Source organism: Gobio gobio, assembly GCF_949357685.1.
Source record: "Gobio gobio genome assembly, chromosome: 12".
In the NCBI taxonomy this organism is placed as follows: domain Eukaryota; kingdom Metazoa; phylum Chordata; class Actinopteri; order Cypriniformes; family Gobionidae; genus Gobio; species Gobio gobio.
In genome coordinates this window covers 50,135,320-50,158,910 of record NC_137105.1, presented here as the reverse complement: position 1 = coordinate 50,158,910, position 23,591 = coordinate 50,135,320, and the positions used below count along the sequence as shown (strand labels likewise).

Sequence of the window (23,591 nt, the reverse complement as noted above, 5' to 3'; positions counted from 1 at the left end):
ATGTTAATATGTTTTAGACGGTTGTAACAACGCATATTTTATCTCCTTCATCTGAACTTGAATGAGCTCCTGCAACTGCGCAGGCATTTCAAAATAAGAGTCCCGGTGTATTTCGAGCTTGTTTATAATTTAAAGTCACGCATGAAATATACATTTATGATTACACGATAAAAAACTGTATTTAATTTAATTCCCATTTAATTCATAGTCAGGAGGAAAGACTAATGCTGCGTTCACACCAAACGCGAATTGAGCGTCTGGCGCGAGTGATTTCAATGTTAAGTCAATGGAAAGGCGCGTTGACGCGCGTCTGGAGGTCCCGCGGCGCGGGAGGCGCGTTACGCGCGGCGTGAAGGACGCGAATCCGCCTCATTCGCGCGTCCAGTTCGCGCGAATGGCGCGAATTGGACGCGAATTGAGCGTCTTGCGCGATACGCGCGTTACACGCGAATGGTGCTTTTGTGCATTCACGCGTTTGAAGCGAATTCGCGTCTGACGCCCGAGTTGAAAAATTTGAACTTTGGCGTCAATTCGCGCCGCGTTAACCAATCAGGAGCCTGCTCGCTGCTGTCACGTGGTAAAGTGACGTGTATGAGAAACCCTGCATAAATTAAAAACAGTAGTATTGTGTCACAAAATGTTTTCAGGTGGTAATGTAGTTGTTTAAAGCTCAAATCTGTGGTTTATTTATAAAGAGAGCGCCTATTTAAAAAAAATAATCTTGTGTTTTTGGAGTTGTGAGATCCAGGCTATCACCGGGCAATCACTGCTCATAACCCCAGCGAAGGCAGCCTTTCCTCGGCCAGTCCTTCTGCTGCTGCCGCTGGCTCTGATGTCCTGTAGTGGCTCATCTTGTGTGGATCTAACGGGCGATCTTTGCTCTCATGAATATATAATTTGTTGTCTGCCAAATCGTTTTGACTGAGGGCAAAGAGAAGTTTCATAACTTTATATTTTAAGGATATTTAAACATACATGCAGTGAAGATAATGTAGGAGTTGCCTGGACCACATTTGTGTGGCTATTAATGCTTAATATATATGTTTAATGAAAATGAAAAGAGGCAGAGTGGTGTTTTATGACATATTTCTCCTGGAGTGCCTTGAACGCGCGTCAATTTCGCTTCCAGTGCTCGATTTCTACGCGCGTCCAATTCTCTGCTGACGCGCGAATGCATTCAAAATGTACACGCGTGAAACTAGACGCGGTAGACGCGATTTTGACGCTCAATTCGCGTTTGGTGTGAACGCAGCATAAGAACAGTATTTGACACATATTAGTCAATAAAGTATCAGAGTTATAATGATTCACTTAAACCATTAAACATATTCATTACTTGAAATTAAATAAATGTTAGCTGAAATGAAAAAAATCAATAAACTTAAACTATATAGATGTTTTAAAAAAAACTCTTTCGCAGTGTTAATTTCGTTGACAAATAATTTTCGTCTTAATTTTCGTCAACCTTTTTTCACTGACGAAAACGAGACGATAACTAAATAAAAACTAGTGTTGGATGACAAAAACTATGACGAAAATCAGCTGTCATTTTTGTCAACAAATAAAACCGAGAGGAAAATGTTAGGGAGGGACGATTAGGGAAGAGATTCAGTCAGAACTGATGTCCTGTGTAACAGATGAGCACATTTGAGTTGTAATGTGCTGATCTAACCTCTGGAAAACACGGCTCACGCTTCCCCAATCCAGCTCCAGAGCGGCTCAATCAATGAATAACACACATTTATGCCATGCAATTGTTTATGAACTAATGCTGATGAATAATGACAATGTTTACTTTACGATGTTTATATAGTAATATGTTTTAGACGGTTGTAACAATACATATTTCATCTCCTTCATCTGAACTTGAATAAGCAGGGGCAGACATTTCAAAATAAGAGTCACGGTGTATTTCGAGCTTGTTTATAATCAAAAGTCACGCATTATATATTAGTTTTTGCTTACACAATAAACTGTATTTAATTTCATTCCCATTTAATTCATAGTCAGGAGGAAAGACTAAAAACAATATTTGACAAACATTATTCAATAACGTATCAGGGTTATAATAGTTCACTAAAACCATTAAAACAAATTTCATTACTTGAAATTAAATATTACAAATTAAATTTAAACTATATAGATGGGGGTTTTTTTAACTCTTTCGTGTATTTTTGCGCTTGAACGGTCAAAATGTCAGTTTTGTCATGTATTCAGTAACAGTCGGTTATGTAATGCTTAAATGCTCAATTAATGCATACAATTGAACTGAACTCATTAGATTTTAGTCGACTAAAACTATACTAAAACTAAAAACAATTCAGGAGACCAAAATATGACTAAAACTAAATGGCATTTTAGTCAAAAGACTATGACTAAAACTAAATCAATATTTGCTGTCGAAATTAACACTGCACCACAATGACACAGAGTGGTTATCTGAGTAAAGGTAGCCTTTAGGTAAGCTCGCAGTAGTGTGGCTGATCCCATAGACCTCTCTAATTTACAAGGCATTTCCAACCGCAGGACTGCTGCTCACTGACCGTTGTTGCTTTTGTTGGCAACATTCTGAGTAAAGTCTTTGAACTGTCCTGTGTGAAAGTCCCAGGAGATGTTGTGTGTGTGTGTGTGTGTGTGTGTGTGTGTGTACCTGTATATGGGTCTTAGCCTGATTAGTTTGAGCTCAGGAACTCTCAAGTGAACAGACAATATGCAATTACACAATAAATCTACATTCCCGAAGAACAGATCACAAAACAAGGGTACAGAAAGCCATTTGCCCAATCTTCTCTGCCCACTCATTCACATCCCCCTGGCCCAGGTAACAGAAAGTTTACTCAAAGTACCAAAGGTTCACCTAAAATGCTTATACACTAGATTTCTCATAGCTTGGAAATCCAAAATCATCTAGTGCAATTGGACAGATGGTCTCATTCCCACGGCAGTAGAGTAGATCTCAAAACTCAGGAGGATCCTGTTCTTCCGAAGTATGCCGTTCCCCTGCTAGTGTCTCTCGCAGATGTGATTTTCCTGCTCCACTTTAGGCCAGCAACTTTACATTGTTTTGAGTTTATGGTTCATTGTTCTGATTTGGGTATTTAAAGGGCATTGGCAAACAGAATAGAGTCTGGTGTTTATGTCCAGGATAGGTCAAACTTTCAAATTCATATGTAATCGTTCCATCTAGAATGAGTCTGTTTATTTCTAGCAGAAATAAAAATATCTCAACAACATGGTATGACATCAGAAAATGTCATTTATAACCAGTGTTGGGGAAAGTTACTTTGAAAAGTAATGCATTACAATATTGCGTTACTCCCTTAAAAAGTAACTAATTGAGTTACTTAGTTACTTTTTAAGAAAAGTAATGCGTTACGTTACTTATGCGTTACTTTTGCGTTACTTTTTCTCACCTGGGCTAGGCTTGGTTTTTTGTTTTGTTTTTTAATAGCAAAAAAAATCCTTTTTTGTGCAAATGTAAAGACCTCTTCATACCAAAATTGAAATAATAAGCCTCAGGCTGAGATAAAAATGCAAATTTACGCATGAACCGTACTGCCGTGCTGTGCTGCCATTCTGGATAATGGAAGAATAGGATGCAGGAGAAAAACGTTTTACCAATAAAAAACAAAAAATCGAGTAATTTTTGCTCATGGCTTAACTGAATCAAAGGTCAGCAGCACGACATTGGTCAATAAAGGTAGATTAAATGCATAAAAATATTTGTTTTATTTAACATTTATATATTTGAGGTTTGCATAGTACTCTGATTTTGCATTTGACTGATTTTATTCATTTTGAGGAATACTGAATCTGTATTGTGCAAGTGAGATGAATAAATGCTCACATTTAGTCTAGAACTACAATAACACATTTACACACACGCCTCTGACCTTACTCTCGATTTTTCTCAACATGGGGCAGGAGAGCTGTCAGTCAAATAAATGTGAAAAAGTAACTTGCGTTACTTTTTTGAAAAAGTAACTCAGATATTTTGTTGTAAATTTGAAAAGTAATGCGTTACTTGAAAAAGTAATATTATTACGTAACTCAAGTTACTTGTAATGCGTTAACCCCCAACACTGTTTATAACCATTATTAAGCATTATTAGGCCAGTAGCATCCAGACTGTCAGGCACTGGCTCCATGTAGTGAAAGAATTGCTGACTGTGAACTTTTGCCTTTTAGAGGGGGAGGAAACCAGGAAGGAGATTACATGTTGCAAGAACATTTTCAGTCATGCGTACCATCATTGGAAGCATTCTTCTTTAGAAAACAACAGGAAGGCAAGTCATTGGATAGCTTGTCACAGGAAAGCGAGTCATTAGATAGCTTGTCATTGCAAAATGATACCTTTTGGGGTATAACAGCTTGCCACATGGGGCAGTACCATCAAAAGCCTTATTTACCTTATTTGTGCCTTATTTACCTTTAAAAAATTTAGAGTAGTAGTTTAAGGGTGCGTATTACTACTCTAAAGTACTCACATGCACCTTTTAATTTAAGTCACCTTTAATTATATAACACTTTATACCAGTGGTATTCAAATGGCGGACCGCGGGACATAATTGCGACATTTTACGGTTTCTACAGATTGTGTAATTTTTATGAGAATTGGTATATTTCGTGAGGAGCTGAGTATCATCAGCATAACAGTGAAAAGTTAGGCTTGTTTTTTAATGAGTTTTCTAAGAGTAGCACGTAAAGGGTTAAAAGCAGCGGTCCTAGGATTGAGCCTTGCGGTACTCCATACTGAACTTGTGATTTGATGTGAAACGTCTTAATTTACTGCTACAAATTAATAACGATCAATTCTGAGATTTTCTGAACGCAACGCGATTCTCTCTCGAATCGACCCTGAGCTTAGTTTTTTAACTGCACACTCAAATGCTCACGAAGAAGAGCGAATGTGTATTCGGCTGAGTCTGAGAATGTACTTGCACCTCTGAATGCTTTTATGACACGAGATTAATGTAAACAGCCCACTGCAAACACTCTTTTTGAACTTTATGAATGATTATTTTATAAAAGGTTCAAGTGGTGTGTGTAAGGAATTGGAAGCAAGTAGAGCCAATACAGCTATGCAATGGCATCTGCTATTAAAAAAAACACTCAGAATCGATTCAAGAGAGAATTGCGATGCATTTGGAAAATCTCAGAATCAATCCAGAATCATTTCTCGATTCGCATTGCATCGATTTATTGTCCCAGCCCTTCCCGATACCATTTCTTTCTAAGAAGGATCATAGTTGTGGGGATACTGCCTTTTCTAGTATTTTTTACAGAAAAGGGAGATTCGAGATCTGTCTGTAGTTAACATTCTCTAGGATCAAATTGTGTTTTCTTTTCTTTTTTTAATGAGAGGCTTAGCTGGAAGAGAAGAGGATCTATGACTTCTGGAAGCATCTCTTTCAGTAGATTAGTCGGTATAGGGTCTAAGATACATGTTTTGATTTTAATGATGTAACAAGTTTAGACAATACTTCCTTTTCCAGAGTAAAATTTTTTGGAATTGTTCCACAGGGGATCTACAGTGCACTGTCTGATTTAGACGGTTGGATGGTTATTACATAATTATATACATAATTGCTGCTGTGCGGTTGGGAAATGTCTGAACTTGCTGAAGCTCTATTTCTCATGAATTTAGGCACTGGATCAAATAAATAGCAAGGGTTGTTGTCTTTAGGGGTAGATAAGGTACAAAGTTGTCCCTTTAAGAGACCTGTTGTACCCCTAAACGTATAATTTTTGCACCTGGCAGTGCTGGACTTCTTGCATGCATTTCTTTTTTTAATGGAGAAAGTTAAAAAATGCCCCTAACTAATGCAGACATACTTCTGTGTGTTCAGTTTGTGGAGAATGTTTGTATCCGTGCCCTTCGTAGGGAGCTTAAGCGATTTGTATGTGGTGCAGCAATGTTCCTATTGGGAATTTGAGGCAATGTCTGTAAGTAGTTGGGACTGCAGTCGTTCTGCATTGTCAGTGTTATGCCAAGACCAGAATTGGTTGAGGTAAAGGAGATATTAAAGCAGCAACAGAGCCAACTAGATCAACTTACCCAAAATTGTGCATTATTTCAGGGTAAGCGTAATTGGCCGATTGTTGTCAGAGTCCTAGGCTGAATCCGAAATCGCCCCCTATTCCCTACGTCATACACTAATATAGTTCACTTGAAGGTGGGAATGAAAACGAGTGTGTGCAGTCGGACAGCCGTTGTGTGTACATTGGCTGTACAGGTATTGTGGTACAATGTGGGATTGAATGAGTGCACTCGATAACATCCACTATGGTTTCAGACACCATTACAAATGGCTGTCCCCTCAAATAATGCCCTATTTCGGATTCCGCCCCGGGACTGTGATGGGGTTCCTCTGGTGCTCCGGCCATCTGGCACCAACAATCATGCCACAGTCCAAATCACTGATATTACATTTTTATGTGAACATAGCTGAAGCTCCTGACCCGTATCTAAATGATTTTATGCATTGTTCTAATGCCACATGATTGGCTGATTAGATAATCACATTAATAAGTACAAAAAGGGTTTCTGATGAATTGCTCAGTGAGTGTATAAAGTCGTGGATTAATAATCACAATACGCATTTATTCCAGTAATTTACAGGGGCCCTCAAAAGTCTTTGGACAATTGAGTGACACTTAAAATGTCATTTCATTAGATAACAAAATATTCAAACCAAATGTAATCTATGCTTTATGATTCTAGATCCTTTCTGAGTTTCCTGCTGTGTAAATTAGTTAATCACAGTTTCACAACCCCACAGTTTTATTTGTATACATTTGGCTGCTTTTATAGTGCACTTTTCTTTGTTTAAAATGACGCTTTTTGTCATCTAATGCAATGCTATTTTGACTTTTAAGTGTGACTTGTGTAAGTGTCCAAATAGTTTTAAAGGCCTCTGTAAGTTATTGGCCTAATTTTATTCATTGTAGCTCTAAAACAATAGAATTCAGCTGATTCGTCACGTGTGAATATGAATAGCTATATTTAACAACAGCATGAAATGTTGCTTATCCAATCAAATGTCTTTTGCGCTGAAAGTTGTCCAGGCTGGTGAAGTTGGGTCGTAAATTTGCTATATAGTCAGTCAGTCGTGGGGGAAAAAATGTGTTTGGAGAATCTCCAGGAAGTCCATTAATCAATCCGACAACTTGAGTTAAACATTATCTGAGAGAACAACTGTTTGGACGTTTCACAGCGGAAAGAGAGAACGTTTCGCATAAACTACCAGAATATGGTCTACAACCTTTTTCTTAATTGGTAGATATGTCTTGTCCAAAAAAAATCCTTTAAAAACGAATGGTCTATTTTGTGAGTGTTTTTTGCATTTTGTATTGCAGCACTGTGAATTTATTTGCACTTGTTTTATTGTAAACCCAAGCATTGATATTTGTATTGTTCTTTTTTCCTCCTTTAAAACGTTTTTTTAGTTAGCCACTGCATATAATAAATGTTATGCATATTTAGTTGTTGGGTAATAGAGGTGGGCAGCAGAGCCAATATTTGTATCTGTAACAATTATTTGTATCTATATTCGGATAAAACCTAGGGATGCACGATATATCAGTCACCATATCGGTATCGGCTGAAGTATGTATGAATTGGGCTGATACCTGTATATTAAAGCCGATAAATATTGTTTTATTTCCTTCAGCATCCATTTATGATGGATAGATGCACTTTTATGTTGATAGATGCACTTTTATGATGGATAGATGCACTTTTATGATGATAGATGCACTTTTATGATGATAGATGCACTTTTATGATGATAGATGCACTTTTATGATGGATAGATGCTCTTTTATGATGGATAGATGCACTTTTATGATGATAGATGCATTTTTATGAAGGATAGATGCACTTTTATGATGGATGGATGCACTTTTATGATGATAGATGCTCTTTTATGATGGATAGATGCACTTTTATGATGGATAGATGCATTTTTATGAAGGATAGATGCACTTTTATGATGGATAGATGCACTTTTATGATGGATAGATGCTCTTTTATGATGGATAGATGCACTTTTATGATGGATAGATGCTCTTTTATGATGGATAGATGCACTTTTATGATGGATAGATGCTCTTTTATGATGGATAGATGCACTTTTATGATGGACAGATGCTCTTTTATGATGGATAGATGCACTTTTATGATGATAGATGCATTTTTATGAAGGATAGATGCACTTTTATGATGGATGGATGCACTTTTATGATGGATAGATGCTCTTTTATGATGGATGGATGCACTTTTATGATGGATAGATGCACTTTTATGATGGATGGATGCACTTTTATGATGGATAGATGCACTTTTATGAAGGATAGATACACTTTTATGATGGATGGATGCACTTTTATGATGGATAGATGCACTTTTATGGACTTAATAAACGGCGCAACAATTCACTGCCATTATAAAGCTTGGAAGAGCCAGGACATTTTTTAATATAACTCCGATTGTATTCGTCTGAAAGAATAATGTCATGTACACCTATGGATGGAGTAAATCATGGGGTAATTTTAATTTTTGGGTGAACTAACCCTTTAAGACCGTTATGTCTCTGGTTTTATAGCCATAAAGTTTGATCTGATTCCGATATAGTTATCACTAAACAGATATGCGTTGTATGACTCATATGCTTGTATGACTATAATAAAAAAAAAATTATTGGTTGTGTTTCGGGCAACCAGAGTTCGCGTCCCAGCTCGGGGAACTTTCTCGATCCAGATAAATAAACATATAAATATCTTATTGAATTCATTCGTGTATCATATCGTACAAGGTTTAAATCATTTAAATATGCATATCAAATTGTAGAACATGTGTATGATGTAGTATTTTAGTATATAACCCTTGCCAAGCTCTGATTTCCTAGAGATGCATCATGAAGTATGTAGTGGTTTTCCCTGGATCACCTCTTATCCAGCAAACACGAGGAGTGACTGTGTCTGCCAAATATTTGGTCTGTTACTCAGCCGAATTATTTTTTATTTGTTTTGAAGTCGTGAATCACAATCTAGTTTCATCATCCATGGGTACTGTAAGCCCTACAGCATTAGCTTGACTTTATTTAGTTTGGTTTCCTGTTTCATTAGATCATAGGCGTAGTTTGCGGATGGGATGGGTGCCCACCACTTGAAACATCTTGCGGCTTGCGACAAGCAACACACCTCCAGTTAACTAGCAGAGCATCATTTTTTTCGTTTGTTTAATAAGAGGCGAGCTGGCGCTTGTTGCCACTGTTATCAGTGGCAGGGATTGCTCTTGTGGCTCATGCACACTGCAGTCTTCACACGGATGAGCTCTTTAATCTATCGCTTAACGCCGTTGCTGTGACTCTATGGGCCCTATTTTAACGATTGCGCAGGTGCACTTAGGCCGTGTCCGAATCCACTTTTGCTAGTTTAACGAGGGAAAAAAAAGGTCCAAAAGGGTCGTACTTCGTCTCTTAATGAGTCCTGGGTGTGTTTTGGGTGTAACGGGCAATAAACCAATCAGAGTCTCATCTCCCTTTCCCTTTAAAAGCCAGTTGTGCTCACGCCACGGCGGATTCGCTATTTACATGGAGGAAAGACTGAACACTTCTCCAGAGAGGAATACTTTTATTTTTTATATTTGGCGTGTGTGTGTGCTGCTGTGCGTCCCTGTGTGTGTGTAATATGCGCATTGTGCAGCCGCCTATAGGCACATATCACTAACACGCCCTTTAACCCTCTATGGCATGACTTTTTATTTTTTGGGGAAAAAAATATTTCACCCCATTTTTTGGGAGCTTGGGGGTCCCTGATAATATATCCATCATAAAAAGTGTCCCCCCCCCCACCCCTGAACCAGATTTTGGTTTGTTGCCTCAGGGCAACACTGTGCCATAAGGGTACTAAAACTCCAAGGTTTTCTACATAGATTTTCAATAGGGGAAACAAGCAATATGTGCATTAGATAAAATTATATTTTGGAAAACATCAAACAATACAAAAACACTACTACTAATTACAACTAACACCTCATGTATTATATTCATACACCAATCAGGCATAACATTATGAGGTGAAGTGAATAACACTGATGATCTCTTCATCACGGCTCCTGTTAGTGGGTGGGATATATTGGGCAGCAAGTGAACATTTTGTCCTCAAAGTTGATGTGTTAGAAGCAGGAAAAATGGGCAAGCGTAAGGATTTGAGCGAGTTTGACAAGGTTCAAATTGTGATTGCTAGACGACTGGGTCAGAGCATCTCCAAGATTGCAGCTCTTGTGGGCTGTTCCCGGTCTGCAGTGGTCAGTCTCTATCAAAAGTGCTCCAAGGAAGGAACAGTGGAGAACCGGCCACAGGGTCATGGGTGGCCGAGGCTCATTGAGACCCGTCAGGGTGCCCATGCTGACCCCGCCCAAAGCACCAACAGTGGCACGTGAGCATCAGAACTGGACCACTGAGCAATGGAAGAAGGTGGCCTGGTCTGATGAATCACATTTTCTTTTACATCACGTGGATGGCCGGGTGCATGTGTGTGGCTAACCTGGGGAACACATGGCACCAGGATGCACTATGGGAAGAAGGTGTGGCGGCGGAGGCAGTGATGCTTTGGGCAATGTTCTGCTGGGAAACCTTGGGTCCTCCATCCATGTGGATGTAAATTTGATATGCACCACCTACCTAAGCATTGTTGCAGTACATGTACACCCTTTCATGGAAACAGTGTTCCCTGGTGGCTGTGGCTCTTTAACTCTTTCACACTTCCACAAAGCACAAATGCTTCAGGAATGGTTTGAGGAGCACAACGAGTTTGAGGTGTTGACTTGGCCTCCAAATTGCCCAGATCTCAATCCAATCGAGCGTCTGTGGGATGTGCTGAACAAACAAGTCCGATCCATGGAGGCCCCACCTCACAACTTACAGGACTTAAAGGATCTGCTGCTAACATCTTGGTGCCAGATACCACATCACACCTTCAGGGGTCTAGTGGAGTCCATGCCTCGATGGCTCAGGGCTGTTTTGGCAGCAAAAGGGGGACCAACACAATATTAGGGAGGCGGTCATAATGTTATGCCTGATCGGTGTTAATAATAATAATAAAAAACATAAATGATACTCATAATGCACATTCTTTGAGTTTTCTGAACGTGTAAAAACAAACTTCCCAGGAAGACTTGAATGCACCATATCGTACTAACACTATGATATTGCCTGAACAAAAGTGGTCTAACTGCATAGTGTTGCCCTGAGGCAACAAACAAAAAAACACAGTTTTAGTATATAAATAAAAACAAAATAAATATTTAAACAATCAAACATACTTTGTTACATGCTGATGCACATGCATATATTTTTTTTAATAATTGTATTTCAATTTAAACATGTTAAAAAGTGATATTTATCCAAGCAATTGATGGCACTGTGTCCCATGTGGCTTTGCTTCATGAAAGGACTGCTCAACCCCCAAACAAAAAGTCACACCCACTTCAGCCCCTCATTTCATTGAACAGACATGTCAGGTGATATTATGTATTTAAAAAAAATATAAAAAAAAGTTAAAGGGGCGGTGTGAGGTCCAAAAAGGTGGTTTGTTGCCTGAGGGCAACACTATGCCATAGAGGGTTAAATAACACAAAAAATACTGCACTATTGACTTTAGAGCAGGTTTGTGTTGGTCAATGGTGCAGTCCATTTCAGTTCATCAAAATAGCAACACACCAACAATGCTCCTGAACACACCTGGTGTTCAGACCTGAGGCCCATGGGCGAACAGATGCGCCAGTGCATTTGCTATTTAAACAACATGGTGGTGCAGTGTTAATTTTGACAGCAAATTTTGATTCAGTTTTAGTCATAGTCTTTTGACTAAAATGCCATTTAGTTTTAGCCATATTTTAGTCACCTGAATTGATTTTGGTTTTAGTCGACTAAAATCTAATGAGTTTAGTTAAATTGTAATACATTAAGCATTTAAGCCTTACATAACCGACTGTCACTTGAACTGACATTTTGACATCATTTTGTATTTGACATTAAAAATACACAAAAGAGAGCACAAATCACTTTTTTTGTTTGTTTTTTAAAAACATCTATATAGTTTTTAAACTCTGTATTTCTGTTTTAGTTAGTATTTCAGGTTAAGCTAAAGCTTCAAATAAGTTTGTTTATTTATTTTTTTTATTTCGGTTAACATTTCTTTAATTTCAAGTAATGAAGATTTTTTTTTAATGGTTTTAGTGAACTATTATAACCCTGATACTTTATTGAAAATTTGTCAAATACTGGTCTTTCCTCCTGACTATGAATTAAATGGGATTTAAATTAAATATAGTTTATTGTGTAACCAAAAACGAATATACCGGTATAATGCGTGACTTTTAATTACAAACAAGCTTGAAATACACATTGACTCTTATTTTGAAACGTCTGCGCCTCTGTTGCAGTTGCAGGAGCTCATTCAAGTTCAGGACATAAAATATGCGTTGTTACAATCGTCTAAAACATATTACTATATAAACATGGTAAAGTAAACATTGTCATTATTCATCAGCATTAGTTCATAAACAATTGCATGGCATAAATGTGAGTTACTGATTGATTGAGCCGCTCTGGAGCTGGATTGGGGAAGCGTGAGCCGTGTTTTCCAGCGGTTAGATCAGCACATTACAACTCAAATGTGCTCATCTGTTACACAGGACATCAGTTCTGACTGGATCTCTTCCCTAATCGTCCCTCCCTAACATTTTCCTCTCGGTTTTATTTGATGACGAAAATGACAGTTGATTTTCGTCATAGTTGTCATCCAACACTAGATTTTATTTAGTTATCATCTCGTTTTCGTCAGTGAAAAAAGGTTGACGAAAATTAAGACACAAATTATTCATCAACGAAATAAACACTGGGTGGGAGTGAACATGATAACTGCGTCAGACTGAAACTAGCAGAAAACACTTGCATCGCGCCTGGCGTCGCATTGCGTCGCATTGCGTCGGGTGTACGATAGGGCCCTCTATTTGTTCCGGAGAAAACACAAAAGAAAATGCACAAAAAACGGTCCCTTCTCTTGATATACAATCACTGATGATATTCGGTTTTGATGAAAAAAAAAAAAAAAAACCTCTACGAGGGCAGATTAGAACCCAGAACCTCTGACACGCTTGACAAAAATTCTACCACTAGACATTAGTGAATGCAAACGAATTTCGCGAATCTATGCATTTATTCACGTGAAACATATCGGCACTAACAATATATTGTGTTTAGATGCAAGAATGAAACTATCACATTAGACATGAGGTCTATATCGATAAATTAAACCCAATGCAATTTCTGCAATTGTTATTGTACATAACATTTCACATCTAATATAGCATTGTATTAGCAATGCTATATCATACCACACACCAGTCCCACCCACTTTTTAAAACAAAGTTACACCACTGCATTCGGCTATGCTTAAAGGATTAGTTCACCCAAAAATGTAAATTCTGTCATTAATTTCTTACCCTCATGTCGTTGGACACCCGTCAGACCTCCGTTCATCTTCAGACACAAATGAAGATATTTAGTGTAAATCTGATGCTCTGAAAGGCCTCCATTGGCTCAATGGCACGGTTCACTCTCAAGACCCTTAAAAGGTACTAAAGACGTCGTTACAAAGTCCATCTCACTACAGTGGTTCTACAATAACTTTATGAATCGCCGAGAATAGTTTTTGTGCGCAGAAAAACCCTAAATAACGACTTATATAGTGATGACGATTTCAAAACACGGCCTCATGAAGCTTCGAAGCGTTATGAATCAGTGAGTCGAATGATGATTCGGACCGCGTGTCAAACCGCCAAACTGCTGAAATTTGGCGATTCAAACCGCTGATTCGACTCACTGATTCATAACGCTTCGAAGCTTCATGAGGCCGTGTTTTGAAATCGTCATCACTATATAAGTCGTTATTTAGGGTTTTTTTGTGCACAAAAACTATTGTCGCCGATTCATAAAGTTATTGTAGAACCACTGTAGTGAGATGGACTTTGTAACGACGTCTTTAGTGTCTTTTAAGGGTCTTGAGAGTGTAAAGTGCCATTGAGCCAATGGAGGCCTTTCAGAGCCATCAGATTTACACTAAAATATCTTCATTTGTGTTCTGAAGATGAACGGAGGTCTGACGGGTGTCGAACGACATGAGGGTCAGTCATTAATGACAGAATTTTCATTTTTGGGTGAACTAACCCTTTAATGTCATCTAGAATGGTACCAAAATCATTCCGGACCGTGACCCCCCAAAACTAAGGTACAGACCAAACCGTTGCAGCCCTAATATGTAATTATCATTTAAGAACTTGTGCTTTTAGCTGCAGTGGACTTTTGAGGGCTAGACAAACAAACTGCTTAACTCCTTTCACGCCAAACACCGAATTTTCTGGGATGTCACTGTTATACGCTAGGGGGCGCTTTGACACATCTTCTGAAAGAGTAATGAATCTCCTGATCGCACAGGAGAAGAAGACGCAGAAACAAGCGATATTATGTAATCATTGCATTTGTAAAATAACGAACGTTAAACAGCACAAAACTGCCTAATGTTACTGAATGAAATGTCGAAGTGTCGGACTGTGAAGCTTTGAGGTGTTGATGAACTCAATCTAATCCATCTGTGTTTTGATCATCGCTCTGAATCCAATCTGGATGTAATCTTTGACAAAAACATGATTTTCTCTGATTTTTGCTCAAAATGTTGCTTTTTAATAAAACCCACATTCAAGTGTTGATAAAAAAGACAGTTTTAAAAGGTCTGTTCTTTCTTTTGATATATTGCATGTTAAGATATTCATACAACAAAATATTCTGACATTTTTGTGAATATAATCAAAAGCGCTGGCGGTGGCTGGCAACTGTTTTCTTCTTTTTTTAACGCTGGTATGGAAAGAGTTAAGAGGAGTTTTTTGCAGTGCTTGACATTGACATAAAACACACAGATGGCTAGAGTAATTCTTGTTTCTTTATTCCTGTCCGTGAGAAACTCAGCTCAGCAAAATCACAATTCCACGTTTTCCTTGTGCGTTCTGACAGAGCTTGACAGCATCTGCTAGGAATTAGAGAGGAAATCCTAAAATGCAATACTTGTTTAACAAACAGAGGCCAAAACACACTTCAGTGCATTTTGTAATGTTTGTAACTCTGAAAAGTCTATAAAACATGGACAAGTGGACTCTGAATTCAATGAATTTGCTTTGCTTTTCTCTGCAGGGAAGATATTTAAGTCTGTCCCAGGAAAGCTAATGAAAGAGGTAAGAATTTGGATTTTATTTTCTGTAAGTATTTACAATTATATCAAAACTTCCTTTGTTTATGCACAATTCCTAGTTTTATTATGAACAATTCATCATGTCACATTACTCCAAATGCAATGGTGGCCAGCTGGCCTGCACAGGATGTGCTACGCAAAGAAAAGAAAATCATAATCTTTATTCAAAATGTAGTAACTCCTCCACCTTGCTCTGAAACTAGTTTTTTGGCTGACTTCACTTCATACTCGGTTGTTGCCAAACAGTCATTATCTACGTTTCCATGGACTACTTTTGTTTCACATATGAGGAAATCATTTTGATTGATGAATCCGAACGTAGTGTTTACATGAACACGAAATAAAGTGTTCGGGTTGATGTGTGTGTGTTTTATGTCCCAAGCTTCAAATCAGATATTTTCACATGCGCTCACTGCACGAATATACAGAGTTTCCTGCTGTTGGCACATACTAACTATCCATCGCTACTTTTCTCTGTTTTAAAAAGCAGGCGTAATATTATCTATTATCTATTTTGGGTCCCTAATTAGGAGACGTCGAGCACATTACCCGTTGTGCCGTCCTGCTTATATTTATCGAGCAGTAAAAACGCATCTTCCCGTGGCCAAAACAAGCCGTCTGTGAGTGTCCGAAGCAAGAACCTGCTCCACTTCACAGATGATGATGGAAGAATTTTAGATGGACACAACTGTCATTTATGACACCTTATTCAACCGGAAGAACAGCTCGTTCTGTGGGTCATTTACACCAATCAGTCATAACATTATGACCACCTTCCTTATATTGTGTTAGTCCCCCTTTTGCTGCCAAAACAGCCCTGACCCGTCGAGGCATGGACTCCACCTGACCGGTGTACGTCATTGCAAATGCACAGAACTTTAACAGTTTCAGTTTTCAATCCGAACCAGCGTTTACATGTCCTATCGAACGGATTAGAAAAGGTTTATACCACCCCTTACAATCCAAATTTCAATCAGATTTGGCCTGTTCATTCCGATTGACATGTGACTTTTTTGTTCTGACTCTTCTACAAGTCCAATTACAATCGGATTATTAGTCCATGTAAACACAGCTTTGTTTAGGCTATACTGTTTTAGGAAATATGGCCTTTCTAAAATATGCCAATAGTTAACTCAAAAATGTAATGCCAGTTAATTTCAATAACAGCTCATTACGATTGGGATTCATGGAGATGTTCTTGATAGTACACTTGGACTTCAGCCTCCATGTCTCTGTCAAAAGTCTCCTCAGAAGTATGTGCCAATTATTATTATTATCATGGGAGTTACCTCTGTGGTGAATCAGTGTTGTACTTACAGTAAATGACAAATATCCCTGAAAGCTGTCCCGCTTATCTTTCATGTTTTTATTGTGAAATGAGTGATGTTACTCTTATGTCCATAAAATGTTCCCTTTTCCCAGATGTACACTTTATAGCTTTGTTTTTTTACTCTAATTTCTTTATTACTTTATCATTTTTGGGCAAGGCTAGTCTTTTTTGACCTAATGAAAGTCTTGGGTCCAGATAGAAAGCAACCGAAACAATGTTAAATCAATGTTAATGTTAACTGCATTGAATATACAGCACTTTTGCACCAACAATTAATGTTGAAAAAATGTTGAAATGGACAAAACTCAATGGTAATGGCATTGAATCAATGTTACAATGTGATGTTGGTTCAAAGTCATGTGTGCGCTCTCGGAAAATGAAGCACAACAACTTTAGATTAAAGAAGACAAATCTCAGCAGAAGTTATTTTTGAGAATAACAGAGGTTTAGATTTCGATGTTTTAGTGAAAAATGTTTGGTCACCATTATGGTGATCCGTGTTTCGTTTAGTTGTTCAGTTTGACTCTTGGCTTTTTGTGAGTTTGTGGTCTTTATCGCAGTGTTTACCAAAACACATCATTTTCAGTGTCATAAAGTAGAATAATTATTTTAATCTTATCCCTGAACTGAAGCGGTTATTTGTTATTAATAGATTATATTCACCAACAATATATTCTTGCCACAGATCAGACATTCTGGATTTTGGTTGCTTGCTGTCTGGACAGTCATTATTTTTGTAATTCTGATTCTGAAAAATTACACACTTCACATAAATTACTTGTCAGATGTCAGATGTACTAGTATTTGTCTTAATGTGTTAGTTCGGTTACAAATGTAGCTAGGAAACGATGTTCACACTGTTTGGTTACATTTTTGTAGTTTGATTTCTTTACTTTTTTATCAGTTATGGGATGAAATAACTGGTGGTAAATCGGTTTAAATATAAAAATGAAGTAAATCAAATTTCACACACATCTATCTTCTGATTGAAGTCATATTTAAAATATGACTGTTGTCTGTTCTCGCTGATTTCTCTAGAAAGGGCAAAACCTGGAGCCATTTATCCAGTCTTTCTTCAGTTCCTGTGAATCCCCTAAACCCAAACCCAGCAGACCCGAGCTCACCATCCTCAGCCCCACTGCAGAAAATAATAAAAAGGTACAAAAAAGCCGCTTTCCATAACCCCTACTAAGTGTTGAATATGTGGATTATTTTCTGGAAAAGGTGTTACAAAAGATTTTGAAGAAAAATTTGTAAATTGTGGATGGAAAACTATGGAAAATTGTATTTTACTGAGGAAAATGACAGAATGCTAAATATTTGGAATTAAAACTATTAATTGAAATGAAGCTGAAATACAATAAAAGATAAATATTAGATGAAAAACTATCTACTAAAATTAGAAATGTTATCATTGCAATTAACTGAAATGAGTTTACGTTGAAACACTAAAATTGTTAACTGCAAATAAATCAATCTAAAAGTAAAACTGAAATAAAAATAAATCAAACCTAAACTAATAAAATGACAAAAGAACAAATTAAATTAACATATAAAAATAAAAGCTAATTGAAAATATTATTAAAACGGTAATACAACTAAAATAAACATTTTTAATATAATTAAATATATTTGTTTTAATTTCGGTTAAAGTTTCAGAAAAAAAAATACATTCTCAGAATTCATATATAATATATCTGTAATGTATTATAATTAGGGCTGTCAAAAGATTAATCGCGATTAATCACATTCAAAATAAAAGTTTGTGTTTACATAATATATGTGTGTGTACTCTGTTAATTATTATTTATATATAAATACACACACAAGCATGTATATATTTAAGAAAAAAATATTATTTTTATATATAAAACATTTATATATATTATAGATTATATAAATGTATATACAGTATGTACATGCAAATATTTCTTAAATATATAGCCCTAATTATAATATATTATATAATTTAATGTATCAGAATCATTTACAACTGACAATTTGATGAGGACAAAAATACTTTTCTGGTTATTTTATTATTTTAAAACCATTGTAGCACATGAAATACTCTACAAAAACTCTGCTGCTTAAAACTCAGTTTTCATAATTATCTGTGCTTTTAATAGAAGACCACTTAGGAGTTGAGTACCAAGCTTAAAAAATGCTTCTTTACAGCAAAGAAAGGCAAATATGACTCTTTACATTACGGCGGTAAAAGTCTTCATGACATTTGAAATGGTCATTCTTACATCTTCTTAGCATTGATCATATTTGTACTAGCCTCTTAACTGATAAGAACAAAACGTTTTCACTTTGAAACATTACCAAAAAAGTGAACTATTACAATTTTGAAATATCTGAAGGTGAAGGTGAAATATTAATTATGCTAAACCTTGTTTTGTACAGATCACTGGTACACTTTCATTGAAAGATACACTATATAAACTAATATTCAAGGAGTAGTCTGAGACATCCATTTACTTATCACAAATCATTTAAAATGAATAAACAAAGAAATCAAACTGTCATATTGCATCTTTAATATTGTAAATACAATTTCTCCTCGTGTCATTTTTAGCTGTTCAATGAGCTGTACCGAAACAATGCCAATCTACCTGAAGGCGTGGAGAGAAAACATAACCAGAACTACTTCCTGGAGCTGATGGAGGTTGATGGTTCATATGACTATATGATGTTCATAGGTGAGTGTAATTCAAACAAACTTGAGTTTATTCATCCAAACAAATCTTATATTGTGTAAAACATATGTAAAGAAAATACAGAAGGTATACGCAATGCTTACAAAAAATCTTGAGCGTATCGACATATCAAACTTTATTCCCATGTTTGATGTTTTCTCTGGTAATCAACAGGATGTCAGCGTTATCAGGGGAGATTTTCATGCTGTTGTTGTTTGACACAGGTCGTGTGGTGTTCCGGATGCCCGATTGGATGCATCACTTTCTGAGTGGAGGTCGTATTCTCTTGAAGAGGACTCTTGAGGCGTACGTCGGCCATTATTTACAGTCCAAATTAGAGCAGATCATGCAAGAGCATCGCCTCGTCTCCCTCATCACTCTGTTGCGAGGTTCGTGTGCTTCAAGCATTTCTTCAATGCATACTGTAAAACCTGTTTCTAAAAACGGCAAAACAAATATTGCCTAAATGTGTCACGAGCAAACTTAAAGGATTAGTTCACTTTTAAATAAACTTTTGCTGATAATTTACTCACCCCCATGTCATCCAAGATGTCCATGTCTTTCTTTCTTCAGTCGAAAAGAAATTAAGGTTTTGGATGAAAACATTCCAGGATTTTTCTCCATATAATGGACTTCAATGGGCTCCAAACGGTTCAAGGTCCAAATGACAGTTTCAGTGCAGCTTCAAAGGGCTTTAAACAACACCAGATGATGAATAAGGGTCTTATCTAGCCAAACCATCAGTTTCTGCGAGAAACCCAGCAGTATTTATGCTATTATTTTACCTCTTAACAGACGAACGTGATCGTCTCTGAGCTCCGCCATAACTTCCGGAAAGTGAGGTCAAATACGAGCGTGATCATAGAAATATCGATAGTAGATGCCTCATTCTACTGATCCTTGCAGTCGCTAATGAGGCATCTAAGTATACATCTATGACCACGCTCGTATTTTGACCTCACTTAGCGGAAGTTATGGCGGAACTTTTTGTTGCCCATTGAAGTCCATTATATGGAGAACTGTTTTTATCCAAAACCTTAATTTCTTTTCGACTGCAGAAAGAAAGACATGGACATCTTGGATGACATGGGGGTGAGTAAATTATCAGCAAAAGTTTATTTAAAAGTGAACTAATCCTTTAAAGGGTTAGTTCACCCAAAAATGTAAATTCTGTCATTAATTACTTACCCTCATGTCGTTAGACACCCGTAAGACCTCCGTTCATCTTTGGAACAGAAATGAAGATATTTTAGTGTAAATCTGATGGCTCTGAAAGGCCTCCATTGGCTCAATGGCACGGTTCACTCTCAAGACCCTTAAAAGGCACTAAAGACGTCGTTACAAAGTCCATCTCACTACAGTGGTTCTACAATAACTTTATGAATAGGCGACAATAGTTTTTGTGCACAAAAACCCCCTAAATAACGACTTACATAGTGATGACGATTTCAAAACACGGCCTCATGAAGCTTCGAAGCGTTATGAATCAGTGAGTCGATTCAGCAGTTTGAATCGCCAAATTTCAGCAGTTTGACACGCGATCCGAATCATGAATCGACTCACTGATTCATAACGCTTCGAAGCTTCATGAGGCCGTGTTTTGAAATCGTCATCACTATATAAGTCGTTATTTAGGGTTTTTTTTGCGCACAAAAACTATTGTCGCCGATTCATAAAGTTATTGTAGAACCACTGTAGTGAGATGGACTTTGTAACGACATCTTTAGTGCCTTTTAAGGGTCTTGAGAGTGAACCGTGCCATTGAGCCAATGGAGGCCTTTCAGAGCCATCAGATTTACACTAAAATATCCTCATTTCTGTTCCGAAGATGAACGGAGGTCTGACGGGTGTCGAACGACATGAGGGTAAGTAATTAATGACAGAATTTTCATTTTTGGGTGAACTAACCCTTTAAATGAGAGCTTCTACCCGAACAGACAGACAGAACGGCGTTAGTTATTTCCTGGAGACACACCATCAGTACCTTATCTGAGCATTTCAGGACAGCATTCCAGCACAAACTTTCAGACTTCCCTTAGCACTTCCTCTCGGGGAATTACTATTACCATGTTTTGAAGTTTGTTCGACTTTAAGTGGACCAAAGGAAGTTTCTGGTTTTGACAGAGGGAGTGAACATTTTTATGAACTGGATTCAATACAATTCACCAGAAATCACACTATGAAACAACAAAGCAGATAAAACAATACACCTTTAACGTTAAAGGCACAATATGTAAGATTTTTCACTAGAACAATGTTATATAATTTGTTGACCTGCATTATCTCAAACATTTCCACACTACCCTTCATTTCTGTAGAAACCATGAAAACACCAAAGACGCTTTAATATAGTGTGTGTTTTATTAGACAGACGAGCAACTGTTTGAATCATTTATCAACAGAAACTGATCATTGTTCTCCAGCTCAACACGGTTAGTCTTATTGCTTAAATCGCTTGTTTTCTTGATTCACCGCAAGTGATGTTTTTACCTCAGAGACGACATTATTTTGTAATCAGAGAGAGCTTTCTCCATCATACAATATATGTTAAAATGTCATTTAGCAACAGTCATTTAGTCATCCTGTGTTTATTAATATGATATTCTAATATCGATCTAGATACTGCAACAAGTGTCTCATAGCAGCCGCCGAGTGAACGCACAGAGTAACGTTATAACATAACTCTCACACACTCAGATGTGTTTAGTGTGATTGTTTTAAGTGTGTAAAACAGCACTGCGTTCCCCCACACACACCACGAAAAGAGCAGAAGCGGCGACTGCAGCATAAGCAGAATAAAAGCTCAGAGACGGTGTTTGCCGCATCTCTCTCTCATTAGCATTAGCACGTCCTGCTTCATACTAGCGTAACGCTAATAAAACTTGAAACATGAACTTGATTTCTGCCCGAGTCCGTTGGATTCCTTTCCATCGGGAAGAGTCAAGACTACAACTCCCATGATTCCACGCTCATTCACGGCGTCATCAAGCTACGCCTTTGTGTTGAACAAGCGCCCTCTAGTGGTGAAACTTACATACTGTGCCTTTAATGATTTTCACACATCACAAGAAATATGAAAAAAATGTATCTATGTGTTTTCCTGAAGCTCAAACAGTAGAGCATGGCACTAGCAGCGGCAAGATCATGGGATCGATTCCCAGCAAACTGAACATACAGGACATAACATTATGAACATTTCAATGCAGTGCAAGTTTCATCAGATAAAAGCATTTATGCAAATTCCCTCAGAGGGTAAGTGAGAGACTGACATAGCAAATGACATCTGTCTGTGCAGAAATATGTGTGTTTGATTGACCTGCAAACGTCATCATAACTGAAATGTTGTACGCATATTCCACAATAGACACTTTGCATGCATGTACCCTAAATGAGGAGAATTTAAAGAAAAACATCATAGATCAACCAGTAATTCCCACAAATCAGGGTTCAAATGAACCCACAACATAATATAAGGGATTTATGCTTCAGGCAGCTCCATATCCCAGAATGCAACTCGACTGTGACGTCACAGCAGTGTGGTTAACCTACCCCACACAGCCACAGCAAACGTGTTACATTTTGTGTAAGTTTTCCCCAACAACTCCTATCGTAATAGGACGATTTTTTAATAATAAATCAGCTCCATAGTGGATTCAGACTCCGAATTATCTAGTGATCAAAGACTTTTCCACAACATAAGCAAACGCATACATTCCACGAGTTAGTGAGGGAAGGGCATCAAATATTGAAGTGGTTGAACAGCTGATGAACTAACTAAACCAGTTCTGTACTGTGGATCATGGGTAGAGTTGTGCACTTTCACTGATCAGGTGATGAATCCTGCCCCTCTGCAGATGCTGTTTTCTGTGAGAGCACAGAGGAGCGCTCCGCTGAGGACAAACAGAGACGCGCCAAGAAGACCTTCGAGGAGATGATGAGCTACCTGCCAGGTACCTCAGAACAGCTGCAGTTATTGCTTATGACATAGACTTGGTCGGCATTACTGGGAACGTCATATCCGCCATATGCCGACTGGGAAAACAAGCCATTAGAATGAACACACGCAGACCTTGTTAGACGCTTTATCTTTACTCTTTGTAATGATTATGATAAATTTTATCGTCCCGAAAAGTTGCCATGTGGTGTTCTGCACCTCTAGTAAGTTCAAAAACCGCGATCTGAAGTTTTATAACAGACGGAGCCGTTCGTCAATTACGAAAGCCTGTGCAATACGTCTAGCCTGACGTCGT

The 23,591-nt window shown here is 37.6% G+C and overlaps 1 protein-coding gene across 5 annotated transcripts in view; it reads left to right on the top strand.

Moving 5' to 3' along the window:
* snx14 (sorting nexin 14) overlaps positions 1 to 23,591 on the top strand; it is an 82,845-nt gene that overhangs the window by 50,793 nt on the left and 8,461 nt on the right. For all 5 annotated transcript variants that reach the window (XM_079830689.1, XM_079830688.1, XM_079830687.1 and 2 more), the window contains 5 exons: positions 15,255 to 15,295; positions 17,681 to 17,800; positions 19,221 to 19,344; positions 19,566 to 19,730; positions 23,196 to 23,291. In XM_079830689.1, coding sequence (XP_079686815.1) covers positions 15,255 to 15,295; positions 17,681 to 17,800; positions 19,221 to 19,344; positions 19,566 to 19,730; positions 23,196 to 23,291 — 546 coding nt within the window. The remainder of the gene's footprint in view (positions 1 to 15,254; positions 15,296 to 17,680; positions 17,801 to 19,220; positions 19,345 to 19,565; positions 19,731 to 23,195; positions 23,292 to 23,591) is intronic.